Source organism: Kwoniella mangroviensis (assembly GCF_000507465.2).
Source record: "Kwoniella mangroviensis CBS 8507 chromosome 1 map unlocalized Ctg01, whole genome shotgun sequence".
In the NCBI taxonomy this organism is placed as follows: domain Eukaryota; kingdom Fungi; phylum Basidiomycota; class Tremellomycetes; order Tremellales; family Cryptococcaceae; genus Kwoniella; species Kwoniella mangrovensis.
The window spans coordinates 1,910,187-1,929,735 of record NW_027062533.1 but is presented as its reverse complement, the minus strand read 5'-3'; the positions used below and the strand labels follow the sequence as shown (position 1 = coordinate 1,929,735).

Here is a 19,549-nt window from a genome sequence, read left to right as displayed (position 1 = left end):
TTGAGACCTACTCTTTAAAGTGTCAGTATCACTGTCGATTGGATCACTTTCGCAGGACTGGTGAGTTGCGCTTTGCAAGTCAAGACGCCTTTGCACAGTATCTGACGGCCTTCAAATACATAGTATGCACGTTCGCTTACTTCTATCATTCGACCATCTGCTCTAAGCTACAGCAATATACTAATACCCTGAGTAAGTCATCAACCTCGCTTTTGTGCGTACAAAGAATAGGCTGACCAAGCATCATTGGCAGCCACCATGCCTATCGCTACACCAATCACCAACGGACATGCGCCCATCTCTAACGCTCCCATCAAGACCAGTGGTCACCTCAATGGTCCTACCAACGGTCACTCCCACCAAGGTGTAGCTTTCACCGAAGCTCGACTTGCCAAACCTCCCAGCAAGCTTCTCCAGCTATATGAGAATCTCCCGACCGTCGAAAGGGAGAAGAGACAATTCGACAAATTTCTGCAGATTGATCTGGCTCATCTTGTAATGATCACCGAACAGTCCATCATTCCACTTTCGATCTCTCGACAACTCTTCCCTGTCTTACTTGATATTCGATCTCAGGGAGGTGATGAGATCCCACTCGATATGGCCAATGGTACATTACTCCTTCAGATCGAGGCCGTCTTGGCCTCGAGATTGGGTGAAGACGTTGCTGGAATGCTTCATACTGCCAGATCAAGGATTGATCAAGGTGCCACTGCTCGTAGATTATTCAAGAGAGACAAATTACTTGAAGTCATGTCTTTCATCCTCGATCTTCAGAAAATCTTGATCAGAGTAGCATCAGAGCATGTGGAAACCATAACACCAACATATACACATTTGCAACATTCCCAACCTGGTATATTCGGTCATTACCTGTTATCCTACGTCGATAAGCTTCACGACGACTTCCAAAGATGTAAAGACTGTTTCGAAAGAACCAACCGCAATCCCCTAGGAGGTGTAGGTCTTTCGGGAACTTCATGGCCTATTGATCGAGAACGAACGACCAAGCTCTTAGGCTTCGACTCAACAATCTATCATTCTAAATTATCCAGAGAAGCATTTTACGCTGCTGAGATTGCTTATACACTCTCATTCGTCATGGCTGCCCTTAACGATCTCGCAACAGACTTACACCTTTTCTCAAGCGTTGAATTCGGCTTGGTAGAACTGGACGATTCGTTCTGCAGTACCAGTTCGATCTTCCCTCAAAAGAAGAACCCGGTAACGCTAGAAGCTATCAAAGCTAATGCTGGAGGAGCGGTCAATTGGAGGTCTACAGCTCTAGCTAGGTTCAGAGGTGAGGGAACCGGTGATCAGGGTATAAGATCGGTACCTTTGTTAGATTCTGCATTTACAACTACCTCGAATATGCTTCAATTGATGGGTGGGATAGTCGATACGTTGCAAGTCAGATCGGAAAGGATGAAACAGCTTCTCAAGACTAGTTGGTGTACCTCAAGTAATCTTGCGGATATCCTTGTGAGGAATAATGGATTGTCATTTAGACAAGCTCATCATGTCGTAGCTAGATTAGTAAGGATTTGTGAATTGGAGAGTCTCCCCAGATCTCAGGTCTCTCAACAAATCTTACGAAGAGCTGGTATGGAAACGCTTGGTCATCCTGTAGATATGTTTGATACCGAGCTTCAAGGTTCGCTTGATCCTGAAGAGTTCGTCAAGACTCGAGTCAGTGCTGGAAGTGTCAGTCCGAGAGAGGTTAATGAGATTTTGGGGATGAGTTCTGAAGCGTTTAAAGAAGATGTTCAATGGCTAAAGGGTAAGAAGGATCAGATCGATCAGTCGGAATTGGAGCTCAAGAGGGCTATTCAGGGTATCATAGGATAGGTACGATTCTTTTGGTATATGCATCTGTTGATAGTCCATACTTGTATCTTCTTCATGTATTCAGATGTCTGCCACCGTACTATACCGTCGTGGGTGATGTTCGGTCATATCCGAGACCACGCGTACCAACTTATCAAGATCCAAACGCAATGTGTCGCAATTAGTTTATTCGATCCGATTCACCCTACACTCATTGCATCAACGATACTAGAGGACCGATTAGACCATACAATATGTCAATGGGCAACATCTTGTGTCGACTCGATCTGCACAACAGCTTTGTTGCTCTCACATCACTTAATTTCTGACATTTCTTGTTCGTATCTCATTGCAGCAAGAGATACTAAATAACTCCCGTCAAAATGTCGCCTGCACCAACACTACCGGAGAGCATCGACTTGGCTCATCACCTCGCTAAGCGGGTGAGGACCGTACAGCCAAGTGCGATGAAGGCTTTGGGAGCGCTGGTGGGAAGTAGAAAGCTTCTGACTCTTGGAGGAGGTATGTTGGCTCTTGCACTCCTCTCTGGGACATTGAACGTGTACTGACGGATAGAGGCATTCATAGGAACACCGCATCGTAAGTTGCATGGTATGGACCCCACGAAAGACATCCTAATCCTTCAAATTCACATATAGCCTCATTGTTTCCCATGTCACATGCGACCTTTACTCTCCCAAAATTATCGACCTTGAATGGTGACGTTCAAGATTGGCAGCAGGGCGAGGCCGTCACAGAAGAAATACACTTGAAGAAGACCGGTCAAGGAACAGAAAATGACGAGGGTGGTATTTTGGATCTGAATGATATCCTTCAATATGGGCTCAGCAATGGCTTTCCAGAGCTTGTACATCAGTTGGAAGAGCTGAATGAGCTACTTCATGGGAAGACTATCTCAGACTCAAGTATTTATATCACTTTGGGTAATACAGATGGTCAGTGATCAATTTCAATTATCCATTGTTGGGAAATACATTAGGCTGATGGTATGAGTTCAGGTGTATCCAAAGTCTTCCAACTTCTGGTGGAACCGGTAAGTACATATCGTTCATTCTCATTACTAGTTGTCCTATTCTTAGCCCGGAATATTTTTGCTTAGGACGTCGATACCGTCTTGACAGAAGAGTATTCTTTCGCATCTTCGTTGAACGCAGCCAGAGCCAAGGGAGCCAGACTGTCTCCTATCAAAGTAGATGGAGAAGGTCTGGTACCTGAAGATCTTGAGAAAGTCTTGAGTACTTGGGATGAGAGAGTTCGAGGTAGAAAACCACATGTTCTCTATACGATTCCTTGTGGACAAGTAAGTCAACTATACGCATCATCGTAGAATTGTAGGCAGAGCGAAAACTGACTGTGCGATTAGAATCCGACTGGATCGACTCAACCTCAGGAAAGGTATGATGAGATCTACAGAATCTGTCAGGAACACGATGTGATCATGTATGTCTACTCTCTTTGCTTCATAGGTGGTCAAGCTGATTTCTGTTTTCCAGTATGGAGGACGATCCGTACTATCGTGAGTGTTGCTTGTTGAACTAAGACTATGGGCTTTCACACCCGACGAGCTGAGCTAATGCCATTGATCGATGGTCTGTTCCAGCTCTTCAATTCGCCGCATACGAGCCTGATGTACACAAAAGACAATTGCAGCTCAAAGAAGCCCGTTCGGAATTACCTCCGGCCCCTGAACATGCTAAAGATGATGACGTCCAAGCTGTAGCCAAAGTATTCAACGAGTACGCCGGAGTTAGATCTTTCTTATCTCGTGATGTGGATGGCAGGGTGATCAGGATCGATACATTCAGTAAAGTGTTTGGTCCAGGTGTTAGACTTGTAAGTCAATAATGCGTTGTTTATGATCATGTGGTGAAACTGATGGAGCTGTATCTTAGGGATGGGTTACAGCAAATTCCGCTTTCATCGAAAGACTTCTCCGAATCGGAGGTGCGCTTTTCGGGACCCCCTACTTAGAATCTCACTGAAATGATTGTTCTACATTGCAGAAACTACCACTCAAGTACCTAATGGTCTAAGTCAATCTGTTCTCGCTTCTTATCTCTCGGACAAACACTGGGGTATCGGTGGATTCATCAGATGGATGTGGGGTATGTCCAGCCTACTTCCCATTATCTTACGCTGAGCTTTCAGCTAAACTCATTCCTAATGTCTTAGGTGTACGACTTGAATACCAGAACAAGCGAGATTACTTCCTCGATCGACTGAACGAATATGTCCCCACAAATCTAGTGTCTACCGTCCCGTGCGGAGCGGGAATGTTCCAATGGCTACGTGTTGACCTGACTTCACATCCGCGATATAGAAAAAACCCCATCAACAGTCCAGCAGAAACAGCGGTCAACTTAGCTTTGGATACAGTAGGCAAAGAACCAGAGGTGCCACCAGGTTTAGAGTTAAAATCGACTAATGAACCCGCTCAATATACCTCAAATGCAGGGGAGTTGATGGATGAACTATGGAATCATCTGGTGGAACATGGTAAAGTTGTCTTGTTACCTGCTAAAGTGTTCATAGTAGAGAAAGAAGGAGTGGACCAGTCGGAAGACTTGAATTTCTTCAGAGCAACTGTATGTTGATCATCTTACCATCTCTCGAGATCGATCAGTAGGATTATGCTGATGTGGATTTGGCCAATGTCGTGTAGTTCGCAGGAGATTTGGAGAATATTGATGCCGCTTTGAAAGCGTTCGGCGGTTCAATCAAGGTAAGCTGAATGTCTACCTCGGACATTGTGAATTGACAAATACTAATGACACTTCCCGTATAGGAATGGTTCGCGAGAGGATGAGCCGTGTCATAGTTAGAAGCGTCAGGTGCATCATAAAGAAGCGGTGCAGAAGGCGCTGGAATTATGAAATAGGGTACATATACACAACGGATATTCCTAGACATGTACGGTACAATATACCAATGAGACGAGGACGAAGCTTCTCATTACAGTACAAAACCCAGGGTCGGGCCCCGATGTTCAGAAAATGAAGCACGAGGATAAAGGATGATCAACTATGCTGTGCACATGGGGCCTTCTTGCGTGTTTTTTCTCGGAAATCTGAAAAGATGTTTGACACAGGAGTGCATCAGTCCTATACCCCTCTAGGTGTTATTTGGAAGGCTAATACAGTACTGATACAGTATATAAGGCAGAGTGCTTTCAGTTGTCTCTTGTGCTCTTTCGACAAGTACAGTATCGTATTTCTCACTTCATACGATTGTCACCTCACTATACAAACACAGTCATGTCTGCCAACCAGGCTACTTCTGCCGCGGACTTTCAGCAAGTCATCACCGAGATCATCACCAAGATCCAGCGTTCAGTCAACGCTCAGACCGATCGTGATACTGCCGCATACAGACAAGCGAGAATCGAACTCTTACAGCAATTTCAGAGTGATACAGTGGACTGGACCAAGGAAACTTTTGCTCAGCGGATCGCCAGTCAACAATCTTCGAGAAGTCCATCGTTCATAACTGCAAACGAGCGTGAAGAGCTCGCTTCGACGATGCGAAACAACTTGACCAATTCTGGTAAGAGAGGTTTGCAGCTCTTTCGCGGTGAGGTAGATTGGTGTTCGTCAGATATCAAACATACTTACACTCAATATCATCCACGAGATTTCCCAAACGAGGAATTGACCGGTACGGATACGTATAGGACTCAACTTCCCGATGAAGCGCTGGTGGACTGGTTGTTGAGCAAGGATGCAGATAGTTTAAAAAAGCTCGCTGAGGGCTGGTATGAGGGTTATCAAAGGAGACTTGGAGATAATAGATCTTGTTTGGGATATACGAGGATGCTTTGAGCTTGGTCTGTGTTTACGTGGTATGGGCACTTTGATCCACACCACTCACCGTAACTTATCGTACAAACAGTCTGATCAGCCAATACGGTACCATCTTTATGACAAACACGTCTAGTGTCCAAAGAGGAATGCGTCCTCTGTCCTTTCAAGTGCTTAGTGGCGATTGAGGACATTGAGAAGTACGATATCCTTTCAAAATGATCTGCTTTGACCAGTAGAAGGGAAGTCAGAGTCAGCCTTCGCCATGAGATGATTCTGAAAGAGATCAGCTAATCAACCTGGACACAGCTCATGATCCTTCAGGATCGCTACTGGGTTGTCTGTCTGTTCGATATCGCTTCTTCTATAAAATTTTGCAGCATGTCTGATACTTCTGAAAATACCAACAATGCGAATTTTGCGAGCAATTCTTCCCCTACAATCGCAAACTCAGCAATCATTCAGAGATGGCGAGAAGACGCCCTCGAAGCTAAGAGAGAAATTTCACGCTCAGCTGAATTACAAGATAACCAAGCAAATCGCCCTGTATATAATTCAAGTCTCGAGCTGATTGATGATTACTTGAGACGTACGAGTGGGTGGACTCAGAAAATCTATCGTAAGAAGTATTCGGATGCTTGGAAAGCACATATCAACTCTCAACCAGACATATTGCGTGCCGAGTCGAGTTCATCTCTGAGCATAGGCGGTCAGATTACTCGAGGAATGCGAAAAAGTCTGGAGGACAGGTTCATTCATTATCTTAGCAGGGTGAAGGACTCCAACGAGCCAGTGGATAAACAACTCTATCGCCTTGACGATATAATTCAAACATCGGAATTTTTCTCCAACTTGATGGAAGAAACTCGACCTCAACCACCTGTTGTACACGGACAGTCGAGTGACGGGGAAGTAAATGGTTTATACGATACTGTCAGCCCAAAAGAAGCCTTTCTGGACTATTTTTACAGTCAAGCTCCGATTTCGGTAGGCATACGATCATTGGCAGATGAGTATTATCTTGTATATAGTCATTTTGAAGAAAGTGAAGAAAGAGAGAAGGAGAGGAGCAGCGCAGTGAGATGTCTCAATTCGATTTTTAGGCTGTTGTGAGTCAGAGGGATCCGAAAAAGATGATGTGGAGATAGGTGGGTCCACATTCGTATGGATCTCTCATGAGGCTGGGATCGTGATGTGTAGTTTGATTCATCCTCATTTCCCACAGCAGTATGATACGACTTACTCAGTCAGCTTTGACCTGCAAAGTCTTCGATCTGAAAGACTAGTAGATGGACGACTCGTGATAGGAGAGCGTCTGGATCGAGTGATGTTATTTTCTTATCTTTATCTCTCTGTAATCCAGCTCTTGCTAAATTATCAATCGTTGATCGAATCCTTTACGTTTTTTTTTCTGACCAAGTACAGTAAGCCTAAAATAGACACTGCGTACCTTCTGTGGCGTTCCTTTCTTTGCTCGATTGCATGTACTTCGTAGACTTTTTACCTTGCACTGCTATTTCCGTCGCATGCCGCGTCGCTTGGACCCTTAAATCCGGATCAAGTTCAAACAAACCTTGTCGTGGGCCTGGAAGTACTCGTACAGCAGACGTCACCATGATACTTAGCTCAAGCATCCATATCCACATGAATCTGTGTGCTTGATAATCGATACACCCCATATATATATCAGAATGGAATAGAACAGAAGAAAAAGAATGTTCTTGCTCCTGTTGTATCCATAGTCACCAGTCTCGCCCAACCCAAGAGAGCAGATCAGAACTCAGCATCCCAAGAGGACAGTTTGTAGAGCTCAACAATCCAACCCAAACAATCCCGAATAACATCGAGACCGACGGCCCGAAGGTGGACAGTGGACGTGTGATTTGGGTGACTCATTCCAGACTGCAAAAACTCTGCTGGTCAATCATAGTAGGACATGGATGTCTATACAAGATGTTGCAGCAAATTTGATGTTTCTATCGATACCCCGACGGCATCAAGTTGACAATTGTACATACACCTGCAATTCACTCAAAACAGCCAAACATCCTCTTTGGACACGCATCTCCGCGCACAAGCGACAAACACCATCAATCATCCTTTGATACACGTTTCGCCAGATCAAGATCAACCCCAACAGATAAAGATAAAAACCCTTGGGGACGTCGAAGTCACTGGTGATCATCGGCATATCACTCAGGTTCAGGTGGTGACGAGTCAACCCAGCCTAGCATCGTCATATTCTTCACCACCATCACCATACATTGGATATCGCCCACAACCATAATTAGCCTGAAGATAGACTCAAGTAGGTATATTTGACATATATATATGTATATCTGGTCAAGGAGAATAAACCTTCGGAAACGATCTTCCAGACCAGCAGCAACTCCTTTCATTAGCCTGATCAAGGTTCATAAAACCAGAAATACGCAACCAACCCTTTGTTGTACATCACGGACATCCTATATATGCATTAAACATCAATTCAGACTCAACGTGACGATTGACGATAACAATAACAACGCTCGAACCTCTATCGAATCAGTCAATCGTATGATCAAGTTTCAGCTTCCGTTCAAAATTTTGGGAAGATGGCGACATCATCATTGTTACGACCTAGTTTAGGTATAACGGATCAATCCCAATCTGGATCTTCTTCACGTTCATCATCCTTCTTCCCTCCTCCTGCATCCATATCCAGATCATCCACACCGAACCCTATAACATTCCCAACATCCCTCACCTCATCGTCTCAGAATCTTCCATCCCAACCATCTCGTTCGCAATCACAGCATCATCATCCTGGGATATCCTCAAAATTGAAACATATGTTCGATAATCAGAAACATGCGATATTCGAGACTACCGTGGTGATACATGAATTGGGGAATGTACCCCAGCTGTCAGGTGAATTTGATGTTCAGTGGAAGTTTAGAGGAAAGAAACCTAGACCGAAGGAGATGTTGGAATTGACGAAAAATGGTCACGGTGAGTAACTCTTCTGTCTATTCCAGATCACTCATGCCATCTCCCTTCTTCACCTGTAAAATGCTCTCACGTCCCGCATATACGTTTTTTGGTATATATACATTCTACCACCGGACGTTCATGGACTCAATGCACGAGCTGACACCACCTTGCGCTTCTCAAAAAGCTCCACTTGCCAAACCCTCTTTGCCCAATCTCAAGCTCCAATCCCAAAATATGCAAGCCTCATCCTCCACCGCATCCGTGGGGACCACTTCTACAGCTTCATCCGGAGCCTATCCACCTACACCTCGATCAATGGTCACACCATCCACTTCCGCCGCACCATCTCGCCCTCTCAAGTCCCTGTCTATGCCTCCACCCAAAGATGGCTCTGAAAGACCAGACAAGAGGGGTTCCGAGCCTACACCGCTTAAACAAGTCATTGCGCCTGATACGCCTTCTCCTGAATTCCAATCAGACACCCTACCAACGGAATCACCTCAGCAGATGACCGATGAGCCGGAAGCATTTGAGGACGATGATGATGATGGGCCTCGCTCAAGGAGTACGAGTAAATCGAGTGAACGATCTGAATCTTCATCTGGTAAAGCTGGTTTACCACCTTTGATCAACATCCATCGACCCATTATGACATCCAGTTCACGACCTTCGGACACGTCTTCCGGAATGTCGACACCCACCGATCGATTAGCAGTTCCATCTCCTGTCCCTGTACCCGTAAGGGGAGGCACGATACCATCTTATTCAACTTTGATAGATCCTATGGCAAATATCGGCGAACCATCGAGGCGAGGGATGAACAGGGCTATATCCATGGCAACCACCAATACTTCATCCTCCACTTCGGCATCTACTACTGGACCTGCACGACCTTTCCCTTCTAGGGTCCGATCACTATCTGGGCCTGGAATACGAAAGAACAATCACAACGGTCATCGACAAAACAATGACGGTGTTCAGTCTGATTGGTTCTCTGAGATGAGGAAAGGAACAACACCAGCCAGATCATTGAAATCACATTCGGTCAAATGGGACTACGAGTTGCATCACGTTTCGAGAGTGCCCATCAGTAAATCTTTACAACCCGCTACCACGCCTACCTCAACCACTCCAACAAGCTCGACTGATCCTTATAGACAGAAATCGTCACCTGGCCAATTATTACCTTATTTAGGTGAAGGACCATTATCCGAATCAGGCCTGAGATTGGTCATTGAACAATTGCCTTTTCCCTCTCACTCGCATAAAAGCCAAAATTCGCATTTGATCAACGATAGTTCTTCGGTACATTCACATGGAAGCAGAGAACTTCATACGGATATTATGAGGAAAGAAAGTAAAGAGAAGACTGTCTTTGGGATTGTAGACATTGATCTGGCGGCGTTTGCGGGTAAAGGTAAGATGACTAGAAGGTTTTTGTTGAAAGGTAGTAGAACGAATGCGACCATCAAGGTGAGTACGCTTCTTACTATCATGGCTACTATGGATGCTGATGAGATTTGACTGCAGCTGTCGGTCGATATGAGATGGATAGGTGGTGAAGCCAAGTGGGCAGCGTGAGTCATTTACTGGTTCAATCAGAGTAACTTGATTGACATTGACTGATTATTCGCGTATAGTCCACCCATGCAGGAAGGCCATCATGTATCTGGCGTACACGATTTCATGCCTGATACAGAAGGAGCCATGCGAAGTGATCGTACGTGCATGTTTCAACTGTACCCATCTAGAACTGTGACTGATGTTCCTTCGTTTGATTCAGTGGGTCTTGTCAAAACACCATCGAATTCATCCTCTGGATCCTCTATGGGTTTGGAACTTCAAAGATCCCGAACGACATACTCTACCGTCTCGTCCAACTATCAGACTAGGAATGGATCTGCTACCGACCTGGGTAGATCGATCACCAATCACAGCTACCAGTCTTACGAGAATCATCTCGCACCGTCGATTTCACGTAGATCAACCAAGATCAACGATAGTCCCAAGAAAGAATTGAAACCCTTGAGCTCGATTCAACCTGGTAGTGGTCGACAATCACCGGCGCCTTTACCCGCACCATCACCTCAATACGTCTCCAAACCTTTGGAGCCTTCTCCAGTCATACTAAACATTTCCAAGGCTCACGATGGACATAAACATCATACTCACCATTTACGACGACACGGTCACGCACAGCATCACGGCCATGGACATCATGGCGGACACGGGATCAGTGACTTACCTCCTGAGGTGATCATCGAAGCGATCTTCAACCCTCATCCAGCCAGTGTCAACGGTCCATTCACATATGTACCGCAAAACAAAGGTTTCGATTTGGAGAATGAAAAGCAGGTATTGGAAAAGGTCATCAAACAGGCTTCTTCTTCTTCAAATAATGGAAGTATGACTGGGACAAATACGGGTGACGGGACTGGCACGGGTACGGGTGGGAACACACCTGAAAATGTGATTGATCTGACTGAAAGTCAACCTCAAGATAGTGCGAGTGCGACGGGTAGACATAAGTTGGGTTGGAGAGCGATGAGAGTCAGGGCTAAAGCTGAAAGAGAACAAAAAGAAAAGGAAAAAAGCATTAGAAATAGGAAAAGGACGGACTCTAGTGGATTATAATCACCGATTGGGAATGGTCAAGGAAGGGAAGGGCAGGTAAGGATATACATTACTTGGTTCGGTCAGGTGAGGAGCCCATTATTATTATTCATCTTCGTACTTATGTATATACATACGTTATTCATCCAACTGTTTGTATCTTTTCTTCTTCTTTCGTATACTTGATATGCTTGGGATAGCATGTTGAGATGGTATGTATCATGTATCATGTATCATGTATCATTTATCATGTATGTTAAATGGTCATGTCGAACATGAATCCGGCAAGCATGTTCCGTCGGAAGTATATGGGTGCATCGACACATCTTGTGGTTGTTGTGGTAAGATTGCATGCTTGGTGACGTGCATATCAACTTGAGTTGATGAGTATTCTCCTCTTCAAAAGAAAACGTTTTTCAATATTCGACCGCTCGTTCCAGTCAGCATGAACAGGCGTGATGTGGACGAAGCGGCCTGTAAGTCCAAATCTAATCTCATCAGACATTATCAAACTTGCACAATTCTATGAGCTATGAGAATACTGTCTGATTGTGTAGCTGATGACTATCCGCTGAAATCACACATACTTTCACTTCTCGCCGCCCACGCCCCGCAGTACTCAAGTTATACGGGATCTCATCTCTCGAACCTCAAGTATGGGAATCGATAGACCACGAGACCGAGGGACCTCTTGCGGGGACGATGACGGGTGAAGATGGGAAGATGGCCGAGGAGATGGATCCTTTAGGTCTGAGAGGGAAATTGAGCGGGTGAGTGTTCAGTCTGTCCTTACTGACACACCATATCATGTATGATATGTGAAATGTTGATGACATGCGTTTGTGTGGTAGGGCGAATGAACTGGATCTTAAAACTAGTGAGTCCACTTCTATTCCAATATCAAATTATCGCAATTTCCTACTTACTCGATGGCATGGAAGTACTGATGCTGTGTGGATTGTAGGAACAGCCACCTCACTCTCATCCAAATCATTCGATCCCAAAGTATTCCTGTCCGCTCATCATCCCGATGCTTCCTTCCAGGATTTACAGAGGGGTATATACAATTTGGAAAGAGCCATCGAAAGTAGATCAGAGGCTGTAAGGATATTGGTGGAAGAGAATTTCGATAGATTCGTTGGTGTCAAGGCTAGTAGTGATGGTGAGTTGGAAGCATAGTCCTGTCTTTTCTTTCCTCCAATGTTATGATATTGAGATTTGGAGGAGGTGTATAAGGGATATTAAGATGTATCAATTGAAAGGGGAGTTTCATTTCATTGCAATTAGAGGAAACACAAATACACAGATGCATCTCTAATATGCTGTAGATTTACCATACTGATACAAATGATCTTCTTCGTATAGTCGTTTATAGAGATATGAAAGAAGGTTTCTTGGCGGATGATACGGATCACGGTACGAGAGAGTTAAGGGAGATATTCAAAGGTCAGTCTAGGATCACTACAGTCGATCAAACCATCGACATGATGTGGATCATCCGTCACTTCTGATTGCTGTGCTAATCTCTGAAATCATATATATTTTGCACCTTGCAGTCGCAGGACACAGAGCAGATCAAGTATTCTTGCCTGTATTGGAGAATGCCGTCAAAGCGTCCAAGTTACGCTCGACATTGGGTGTAGTCGAGAAATCAAAGTTTCTGTTCAACCTGCCTAATCAGTTGATGGAATCGATCAATGCCGTGAGTAAACGTAGTCTATTGAGAAGACGTTATTTAGCATAAAGTCATGAAGACACGGTGAAGTAAGAAGGTCATAGGCTGACAGGCTGATTTATTCTTCTGCAAATGTGTTACACGGTTCAGGGGAAATACGATCAAGCTTTAAGAGATTATAAGAAAGGAACCTTCCTCCAATCTTCCAGACAACTGATACCAGGAGTGAATGCATCGAAGGAACAGCAAAAGAGAATATTCGATAAAGTTTGGAAATCCGTTGAAGATATTATGAGTGATATGAGATCTAGGTTGGATGCTGGGTTGAAAGATCCTACCAAGGGCGTTGAAGAGCAGGAAAGGACTATTGAGTGAGTGATACCCTCGTATCCATCTCAGTGAATGTAATCAATCTAATGGACTTGTTGAGAATGGTAGGATTTTGGTTGAGTTGGATCAATCGGACGAACCTGCTTGGACGTATTTGGAATATCAACATAAACATATCTTGAATAATATGAAAATCGTCTATAGTAAATCACAGGACAGGATCAAGGGTGAGCATCGCACAGCTTGGTTTGTTTGTCTGACAGGTACTCATAATCAATCATACCACCTCTTCAATCAAGCCGCCCAGCAAGCATGCGCCAACCAACCTTCCACGCTGAACTCCGAAGTGGACCTACTGAGACGTCAACTTGCCTCGACAGAGTATCAGCTGAACACCACCACTCGTGAGTCTGTATAAGAGTGGCGCAATAAGATAATAGCTAATACTTCTATATGCTGGATTAGCCTCTTCGACGGATACAGCTTGGCTTACCATCCAAGCGTTTATCAAGCAATATTCGGAATATGTCATCAGGTCATTACCTGGATTTTGGAAAATTGCCAAAGCATGTATGGACGGGAAATATCGCAAGGTCAGTTAGCTTAGTAGCTTCACATGTTCATCCAACGTAAAACTCAAACTGATCAGAACTCGTCGTAGCGAGATTCATCAGGATCAATTCCTCCCTCCAAACGACCAGCGAGTGTCTGTCGATCAATGGCAATGGAGATAATCAAATTATACATCAACACCATTTCTCAGTTCTTCACTTTATCCGATATATCTCTATCTGATTCATCGAAATCACCTTCTGGCTCGGCTTCAGACGATAATTTCCAAATGCCAGGTTTTGTGCCTGAACATTCAACTAGTATGACCTCCTGTTATTTCGCTGAGAAGATTCTCGAAGAGATCAATGATTGTTCGATGGAATTGCTCAATGTCGATGTAGGCAACGAGGCTAGGAGCGGGTTGAGGGGTCTGTTGGATAGCGCCAGATGGAGGTTTGTTCAGGTCGCGAGCGCCACTTGGGCAAGGGGTAAGCGACATTTCCCTCCTTTCGCGTGTGTACGCATGTAATCGTCTAGGCTAATGAAATGATATGGATAGACTCAAAAATCCTACATCATCTAGAAGATTGGACGACTCTACCTCGAAATTCGCTGACCACCAAGAACGTCTTGAGGTATCTGAGTGTTATGGAGGAATTTGAACTTCGTTTGATCAATGCTTGCAAGAAAATATCAAGTACCACTACCAGCGCTACTTCGTCAAACAACCAACAAGCTGGTAGTAGTAGTAATGGTAACAGAACAGGAGGATCTTCGAATGATATATCAACGAATTTCAAAAGCAAGATCAAAGATACGTTTGTGGATACACTATGTTTCTGTTTTGATGGGATGATTGATTTCACTTCGTCCTCTGTTCATGAGGAAGAAGGGGATAGGGGATTGAGGAGACCTAGCAGGGCGGTAGCAAGGGATGGAAGTGATGAGCATGTGAGTTCGATTTATATCAGTTCCCATCGTATACTCTGTCGTTTCTACTGTATTGGAATTAGCTAGCTGACGCAAGTCAATAATGACCATAGGAAATCCGACTGTTGGTCACCTTAGCCCAATTCGATCAGCTCAAACGACTCAACTTGTCTTTACTCTGCAACAAGATCTCCAAAATCTTAGATGTAGATATGAAGAAAGATGAGAAACTCTTATTTGAAGTGGTGGAGAATATGGATGAGATGATATTCAAAGAATTGATCAAGGGAAGGTCGAAGGAGTTGGTCGATGTGGTGCAGAATGGTATATTGGACTCGGGAATCAATTGGGGTGAAGTGAGTAAACCTACTGGTGAGTGCTATCTCCCATTTAGTGCCACAACTTGACTGTGACTATGGTTTCTCATTGTCATGCATGTATGCTGATATGTGATGGTTTCTGAATTTGCAGAAGTACGACCATACATGCATAAAGCGATTTTATTATTGGTCGAAGCCCATTCCAGGATAGGTAATATCTCACCGAACCTTATCCAACGAGTTATCGAAGCTTTGGTCAATCAAATAACTCAAGTGGCATTGAACTGCTTTCAGAAAGTACCCAAATTTGGTACTGGAGGAATGTTAACTGTGAGTGATGAATAGAGTATTTTCTTTTTCTGCGAATCTGTAGACAGCTCAGAGCTGACTATTTGATGAATATTGGTGTTTGTTATTTTCCCCACTTTTGCTTTTTCCCCACTTTCATTTACCCGCCATACCGTATACCGCATACCGCATATGCTCATTACACAGGCAACACTTGAGATTGAATTCTTACATCAATCAGTCAATAATTTCGTTTCACCCCAATCGAATGATACGCTCTCCAAGATATACGATACGATCTCACAGGCTTATAGGAGACAGAAGACGAATGATGATTTTAACAGGGAATTGGAAGGATTGAAGAAATTGTTAAATACGAGTAGGAAGAATACGGGTATGGAAACTTTGTGCTTTAGAGGTGTGAATATAGGGGCTGGACAGTGATGATGTATATCGATGATATGCTATGTATTTGAGACTGCACCAATAGCACAAACGGTGTATGAGTGTTCAAAGATTCACTTGGCAAGAAATAGATAAACATGTAGGTATGGAGGTATGATCAGTATGATAGCCGACTTGGGTTCTCACGATGAATCTGCACCGAAGATAACCGACTGAGAATGTCAACAAGAATATGGATTATGCATACTCAAGTATCTGCTGCCAAGTTATCTGATGATGTACTCGTACTGCACTCACTGGGAACATGACCGAGACATGTGGTTTGGCAGCGTACATGGCATACCACTGGCATCTGGAGATGGATGCTACGGCTGTAGTCACACCCGAGTGTCCTCCCTCGAACTGGTGGGGTAAAATGGAGATTCGGATAATAGTTTAATGGTTGAATAACCGGATTAGCGACCAGGTGATTGGCCCGGGTAACGAGTCTGGTCGGTTGCTTCGGATTACCTGTTGGTATTACCCTATATAAATATGGGATACATGAATGAACCCTGTTTATAGGTGGACAAAAGGTCGAATGACATTCCTGTCAATACATCATACTCATATTTGACCTCGTTTAGCTACAACACTACTAGAGACACGAGCATACAGCTTACAGCATACTAGCACCTGGCACCCACTTGACCTTTTCAACGTTGACAATATAGCAAAGTAGACAAGATGTCGACGATAGATAATATCAAGGATACCGTCAACAATGTGAGTGACTCGTAATAATTCAACATTCCTTTGACTCTGCCAGTCTGTGCTTCTTTCCTCTTGATCTTGCTTCTCTCACCGGTCGGCCGAGTAGCTATAGTCACATCTCACTATCGCTTGCATTCTATGCGTCCCATCCTATCTATCCACCATACATAAACATTCTTTGGCTAATTTGCTCAATCAACGCGACAGCTCGTCCAATCCACCATGCAAGCAGCAGAAACCGTTGCCCACCATGTCCATCCTTTACCTGATTCCGTACCCGAGTCAGAAGACCTGTTCCCCCCTCCACCGCGACTGAGAGGCGAAGAGGGCAGACCGAAACCCCACATTGGACCGAATTATCAAGCGTACCTGAACGAATGGAAGAAGACGGTAGGACCAGATAGCGATAAGTGGTGGGCTGAGAAGGCCAAGGAATGTTTGAATTGGTATACCCCATTCAAGACTGTCAGAGCGGGTGGGTTCGAGCAGGGAGATGTACAGTGGTTGTAAGTTTTGCTCTTTCTTCTCATCTCCTAAATTTCGAATATCCCATCGCATCTCGCATCGGGCATCAGCATCAGTACCCAACTTGTTATTGTTTTTGTCTACCATGGAGAGATCTTTGATCCTTTATTAAGTGATAGAACAAGATACTGATGTATGTTATATCAACGTTATATAGCCCAGAAGGAACTCTCAATGCCTCATACAATTGTCTTGACAGACATTTCTACGCCAATCCCGAAAAAACCGCTATCATCTACGAAGCCGACGAATCTTCGGAATCTAGGGAGATCTCCTACGCCGAGTTGATGAGGGAGACATGTAGAGTGGCTAATGTATTGAAATCGTGGGGTGTCAAGAAAGGTGATGCCGTCTCTGTATAGTGAGTAGGAGAATCTATTCTTCCTCACGATTCTTCCATGACAATATGGGCGAAGCTTTGCTCTTCACAACGGAATTAGAAATTATTAGAAGAGTGCTAATGTAAACTCCTTACCACCTTATTTAGCCTACCCATGACATGGCAAGCTGCCGCTGCTTTCTTGGCATGTGCCAGGATCGGTGCTGTCCACTCTGCAGTATTCGCTGGTTTCTCAGCGGAATCATTGAGAGATAGAGTGAATGACTGTGAATGTAAAGTCTTGATCACCACTGAGTGAGTTCTCCGCTCCCAGTTGTGAATACACATACAGCGATGCTGATCATGATCCAACTGATATAGCGAAGGAAGACGAGGTGGTAAATCTATCGCTACCAAAGCTAGTGAGTGGATGTTGAATTCGAGTGTATTCGGTTTCTGCGTTTACTGATCCCATCGTCACCCAGTCGTCGATGCTGCTCTCCAATCTTGTCCTCTCGTCGAACACGTCCTTGTCCTCCGAAGAACCGGAAACAAAGTCCCCTTCACTGAAGGACGAGATAAATGGTGGGACGAGGAATGTGCCAAAGTCCCAACTTACTGCCCCTGTGAACCTATGGCTTCAGAAGATCCCCTTTTCATCCTTTACGTGAGTATCATCTTGCAATAACGAAGAACGCAAATCTGACACTATATATCCAGACCTCCGGTTCCACTGGTAAACCCAAAGGTGTGGTCCACTGTACCGCTGGTTACCTTCTCGGGGCCTACCTCACCGTCAAATACGTCTTTGATGTGCACCCCACCGACAAATTCGCCTGTATGGCCGACGTAGGATGGATCACCGGCCACACTTACATTGTATATGGTCCTCTCGCTAACGGTGTGACTACTACCGTGTTCGAATCTACCCCAGTCTATCCTACGGCCTCTCGATACTGGGACTTTGTCGACAAATGGAAAGCTACCCACTTGTACACTGCTCCAACAGCCATTCGATTACTTCGACGAATGGGTGAAGAACACGTCAAGAATCACGATTTATCGTCTTTGAGGGTGTTAGGATCGGTGGGCGAACCGATCAACCCTGAGGCATGGCATTGGTACAACGATTACGCAGGAAAGAAGAATTGTGCGATCGTTGATACCTACTGGATGACTGAAACTGGATCGATCGTAGTCACACCTTTACCAGGTGCCATCTCCACTAAACCTGGTTCAGCTACTTTCCCATTCTTCGGTATGGACGTTGATATCATTGATCCCCAATCTGGACAAGTCCTTCAAGGAAATGACGTTGAAGGTGTTTTGGTCGCTAAGAAACCTTGGCCTTCGCTTGCCCGAACTGTGTTCAAGAATCACAAGAGGTATCTGGAAACTTACATGAAGCCTTATCCCGGATACTTCTTCTTTGGGGATGGTGCCGCCAGAGATTACGATGGATATATCTGGATCAAAGGAAGAGTTGATGGTGAGTTGGATCCGCCGAATAATGATTAAAGGCAATCAATTGCTGATATGTACCATCTCCTTTCTTTTCAACCCTTCAGACGTCATCAAGTAAGTTACCAGAAAACATTGTTATAAACACACTACACTCTCATACTGACTCATTTCGGCCTACAGCGTATCAGGTCACCGACTGTCAACCGCCGAAGTCGAATCGGCCTTGATCCTCCACAAGGGAGTAGCTGAAACTGCCGTCGTCGGTTCTCATGACGACATCACGGGTCAAGCTGTGTATGCCTTTGTCACCATGAAACCTGAGTTCGATCTGAAATCCACCAAAGAAGCAGACTTGAATAAAGAATTGGCTATCCAGGTTAGGAAGGTTATTGGGCCTTTTGCTGCTCCCAAGAGGATCGTAAGTCTATGCACGATTAGGTCACCTAATTAGGTGTTAATGCTAATGTTGAATGTATCTCCAGTACCTCGTCACTGATCTACCCAAGACTCGATCAGGTAAAATCATGAGACGTATCTTGAGGAAGATCGTCGCTGGAGAAGGTGATCAATTGGGTGATTTGTCATCTATAGCTGATCCTTCGATTGTTGATGAGAGTGAGTGATTAGTTTTTTTTGGTTTTGCAAAATCAAAAGGCTCACGTTGATTGGTTTTTCTTGATTTAGTCAAGAACAAGGTGGCTGCTGCTGCAGCCAAATAATCTTGACAGCATCGAGATGTGAAGATGTGAAGACGACG

At 44.5% G+C, this 19,549-nt stretch overlaps 6 protein-coding genes across 6 annotated transcripts; all 6 read left to right on the top strand.

The window, feature by feature from the left end:
- Nucleotides 1-258: 258 nt before the first annotated feature.
- On the top strand, nucleotides 259-1,848 carry I203_100710 (argininosuccinate lyase; the record flags this gene model as incomplete). The annotated part of the gene is made up of 1 exon (XM_019150015.1): nucleotides 259-1,848. The coding sequence occupies one exon, from the start codon at nucleotides 259-261 to the stop codon at nucleotides 1,846-1,848; it is 1,590 nt and encodes a 529-aa protein (XP_019000711.1).
- A 362-nt stretch (nucleotides 1,849-2,210) lies between these two features.
- Nucleotides 2,211-4,654, top strand: I203_100709 (uncharacterized protein; the record flags this gene model as incomplete). Its single annotated transcript, XM_065516707.1, has 13 exons — nucleotides 2,211-2,349; nucleotides 2,416-2,427; nucleotides 2,487-2,783; nucleotides 2,847-2,881; nucleotides 2,948-3,148; nucleotides 3,212-3,288; nucleotides 3,342-3,364; nucleotides 3,449-3,681; nucleotides 3,741-3,792; nucleotides 3,852-3,953; nucleotides 4,021-4,433; nucleotides 4,511-4,570; nucleotides 4,634-4,654. The coding sequence occupies 13 exons, from the start codon at nucleotides 2,211-2,213 to the stop codon at nucleotides 4,652-4,654; spliced, it is 1,665 nt and encodes a 554-aa protein (XP_065373525.1).
- Nucleotides 4,655-5,102: 448 nt separating this feature from the next.
- On the top strand, nucleotides 5,103-5,666 carry I203_100708 (uncharacterized protein; the record flags this gene model as incomplete). The annotated part of the gene is made up of 1 exon (XM_019150017.1): nucleotides 5,103-5,666. One exon carries the CDS (start codon nucleotides 5,103-5,105, stop codon nucleotides 5,664-5,666), a length of 564 nt encoding a protein of 187 aa, XP_019000713.1.
- Nucleotides 5,667-8,239: 2,573 nt separating this feature from the next.
- On the top strand, nucleotides 8,240-11,252 carry I203_100707 (uncharacterized protein; the record flags this gene model as incomplete). The annotated part of the gene is made up of 5 exons (XM_019150018.1): nucleotides 8,240-8,636; nucleotides 8,803-10,091; nucleotides 10,149-10,195; nucleotides 10,259-10,338; nucleotides 10,402-11,252. The coding sequence occupies 5 exons, from the start codon at nucleotides 8,240-8,242 to the stop codon at nucleotides 11,250-11,252; spliced, it is 2,664 nt and encodes an 887-aa protein (XP_019000714.1).
- A 424-nt stretch (nucleotides 11,253-11,676) lies between these two features.
- On the top strand, nucleotides 11,677-15,770 carry I203_100706 (uncharacterized protein; the record flags this gene model as incomplete). Its single annotated transcript, XM_065516706.1, has 15 exons — nucleotides 11,677-11,707; nucleotides 11,848-12,001; nucleotides 12,083-12,108; nucleotides 12,196-12,393; nucleotides 12,597-12,677; nucleotides 12,788-12,933; nucleotides 13,057-13,277; nucleotides 13,345-13,463; nucleotides 13,536-13,640; nucleotides 13,702-13,829; nucleotides 13,898-14,276; nucleotides 14,348-14,739; nucleotides 14,832-15,090; nucleotides 15,190-15,368; nucleotides 15,534-15,770. 15 exons carry the CDS (start codon nucleotides 11,677-11,679, stop codon nucleotides 15,768-15,770), a joined length of 2,655 nt encoding a protein of 884 aa, XP_065373524.1.
- Nucleotides 15,771-16,706: 936 nt separating this feature from the next.
- On the top strand, nucleotides 16,707-19,511 carry I203_100705 (acetyl-coenzyme A synthetase; the record flags this gene model as incomplete). The annotated part of the gene is made up of 9 exons (XM_019150020.1): nucleotides 16,707-16,990; nucleotides 17,167-17,370; nucleotides 17,497-17,643; nucleotides 17,710-17,750; nucleotides 17,814-17,995; nucleotides 18,049-18,821; nucleotides 18,973-19,210; nucleotides 19,275-19,407; nucleotides 19,477-19,511. 9 exons carry the CDS (start codon nucleotides 16,707-16,709, stop codon nucleotides 19,509-19,511), a joined length of 2,037 nt encoding a protein of 678 aa, XP_019000716.1.
- Nucleotides 19,512-19,549: the final 38 nt, after the last annotated feature.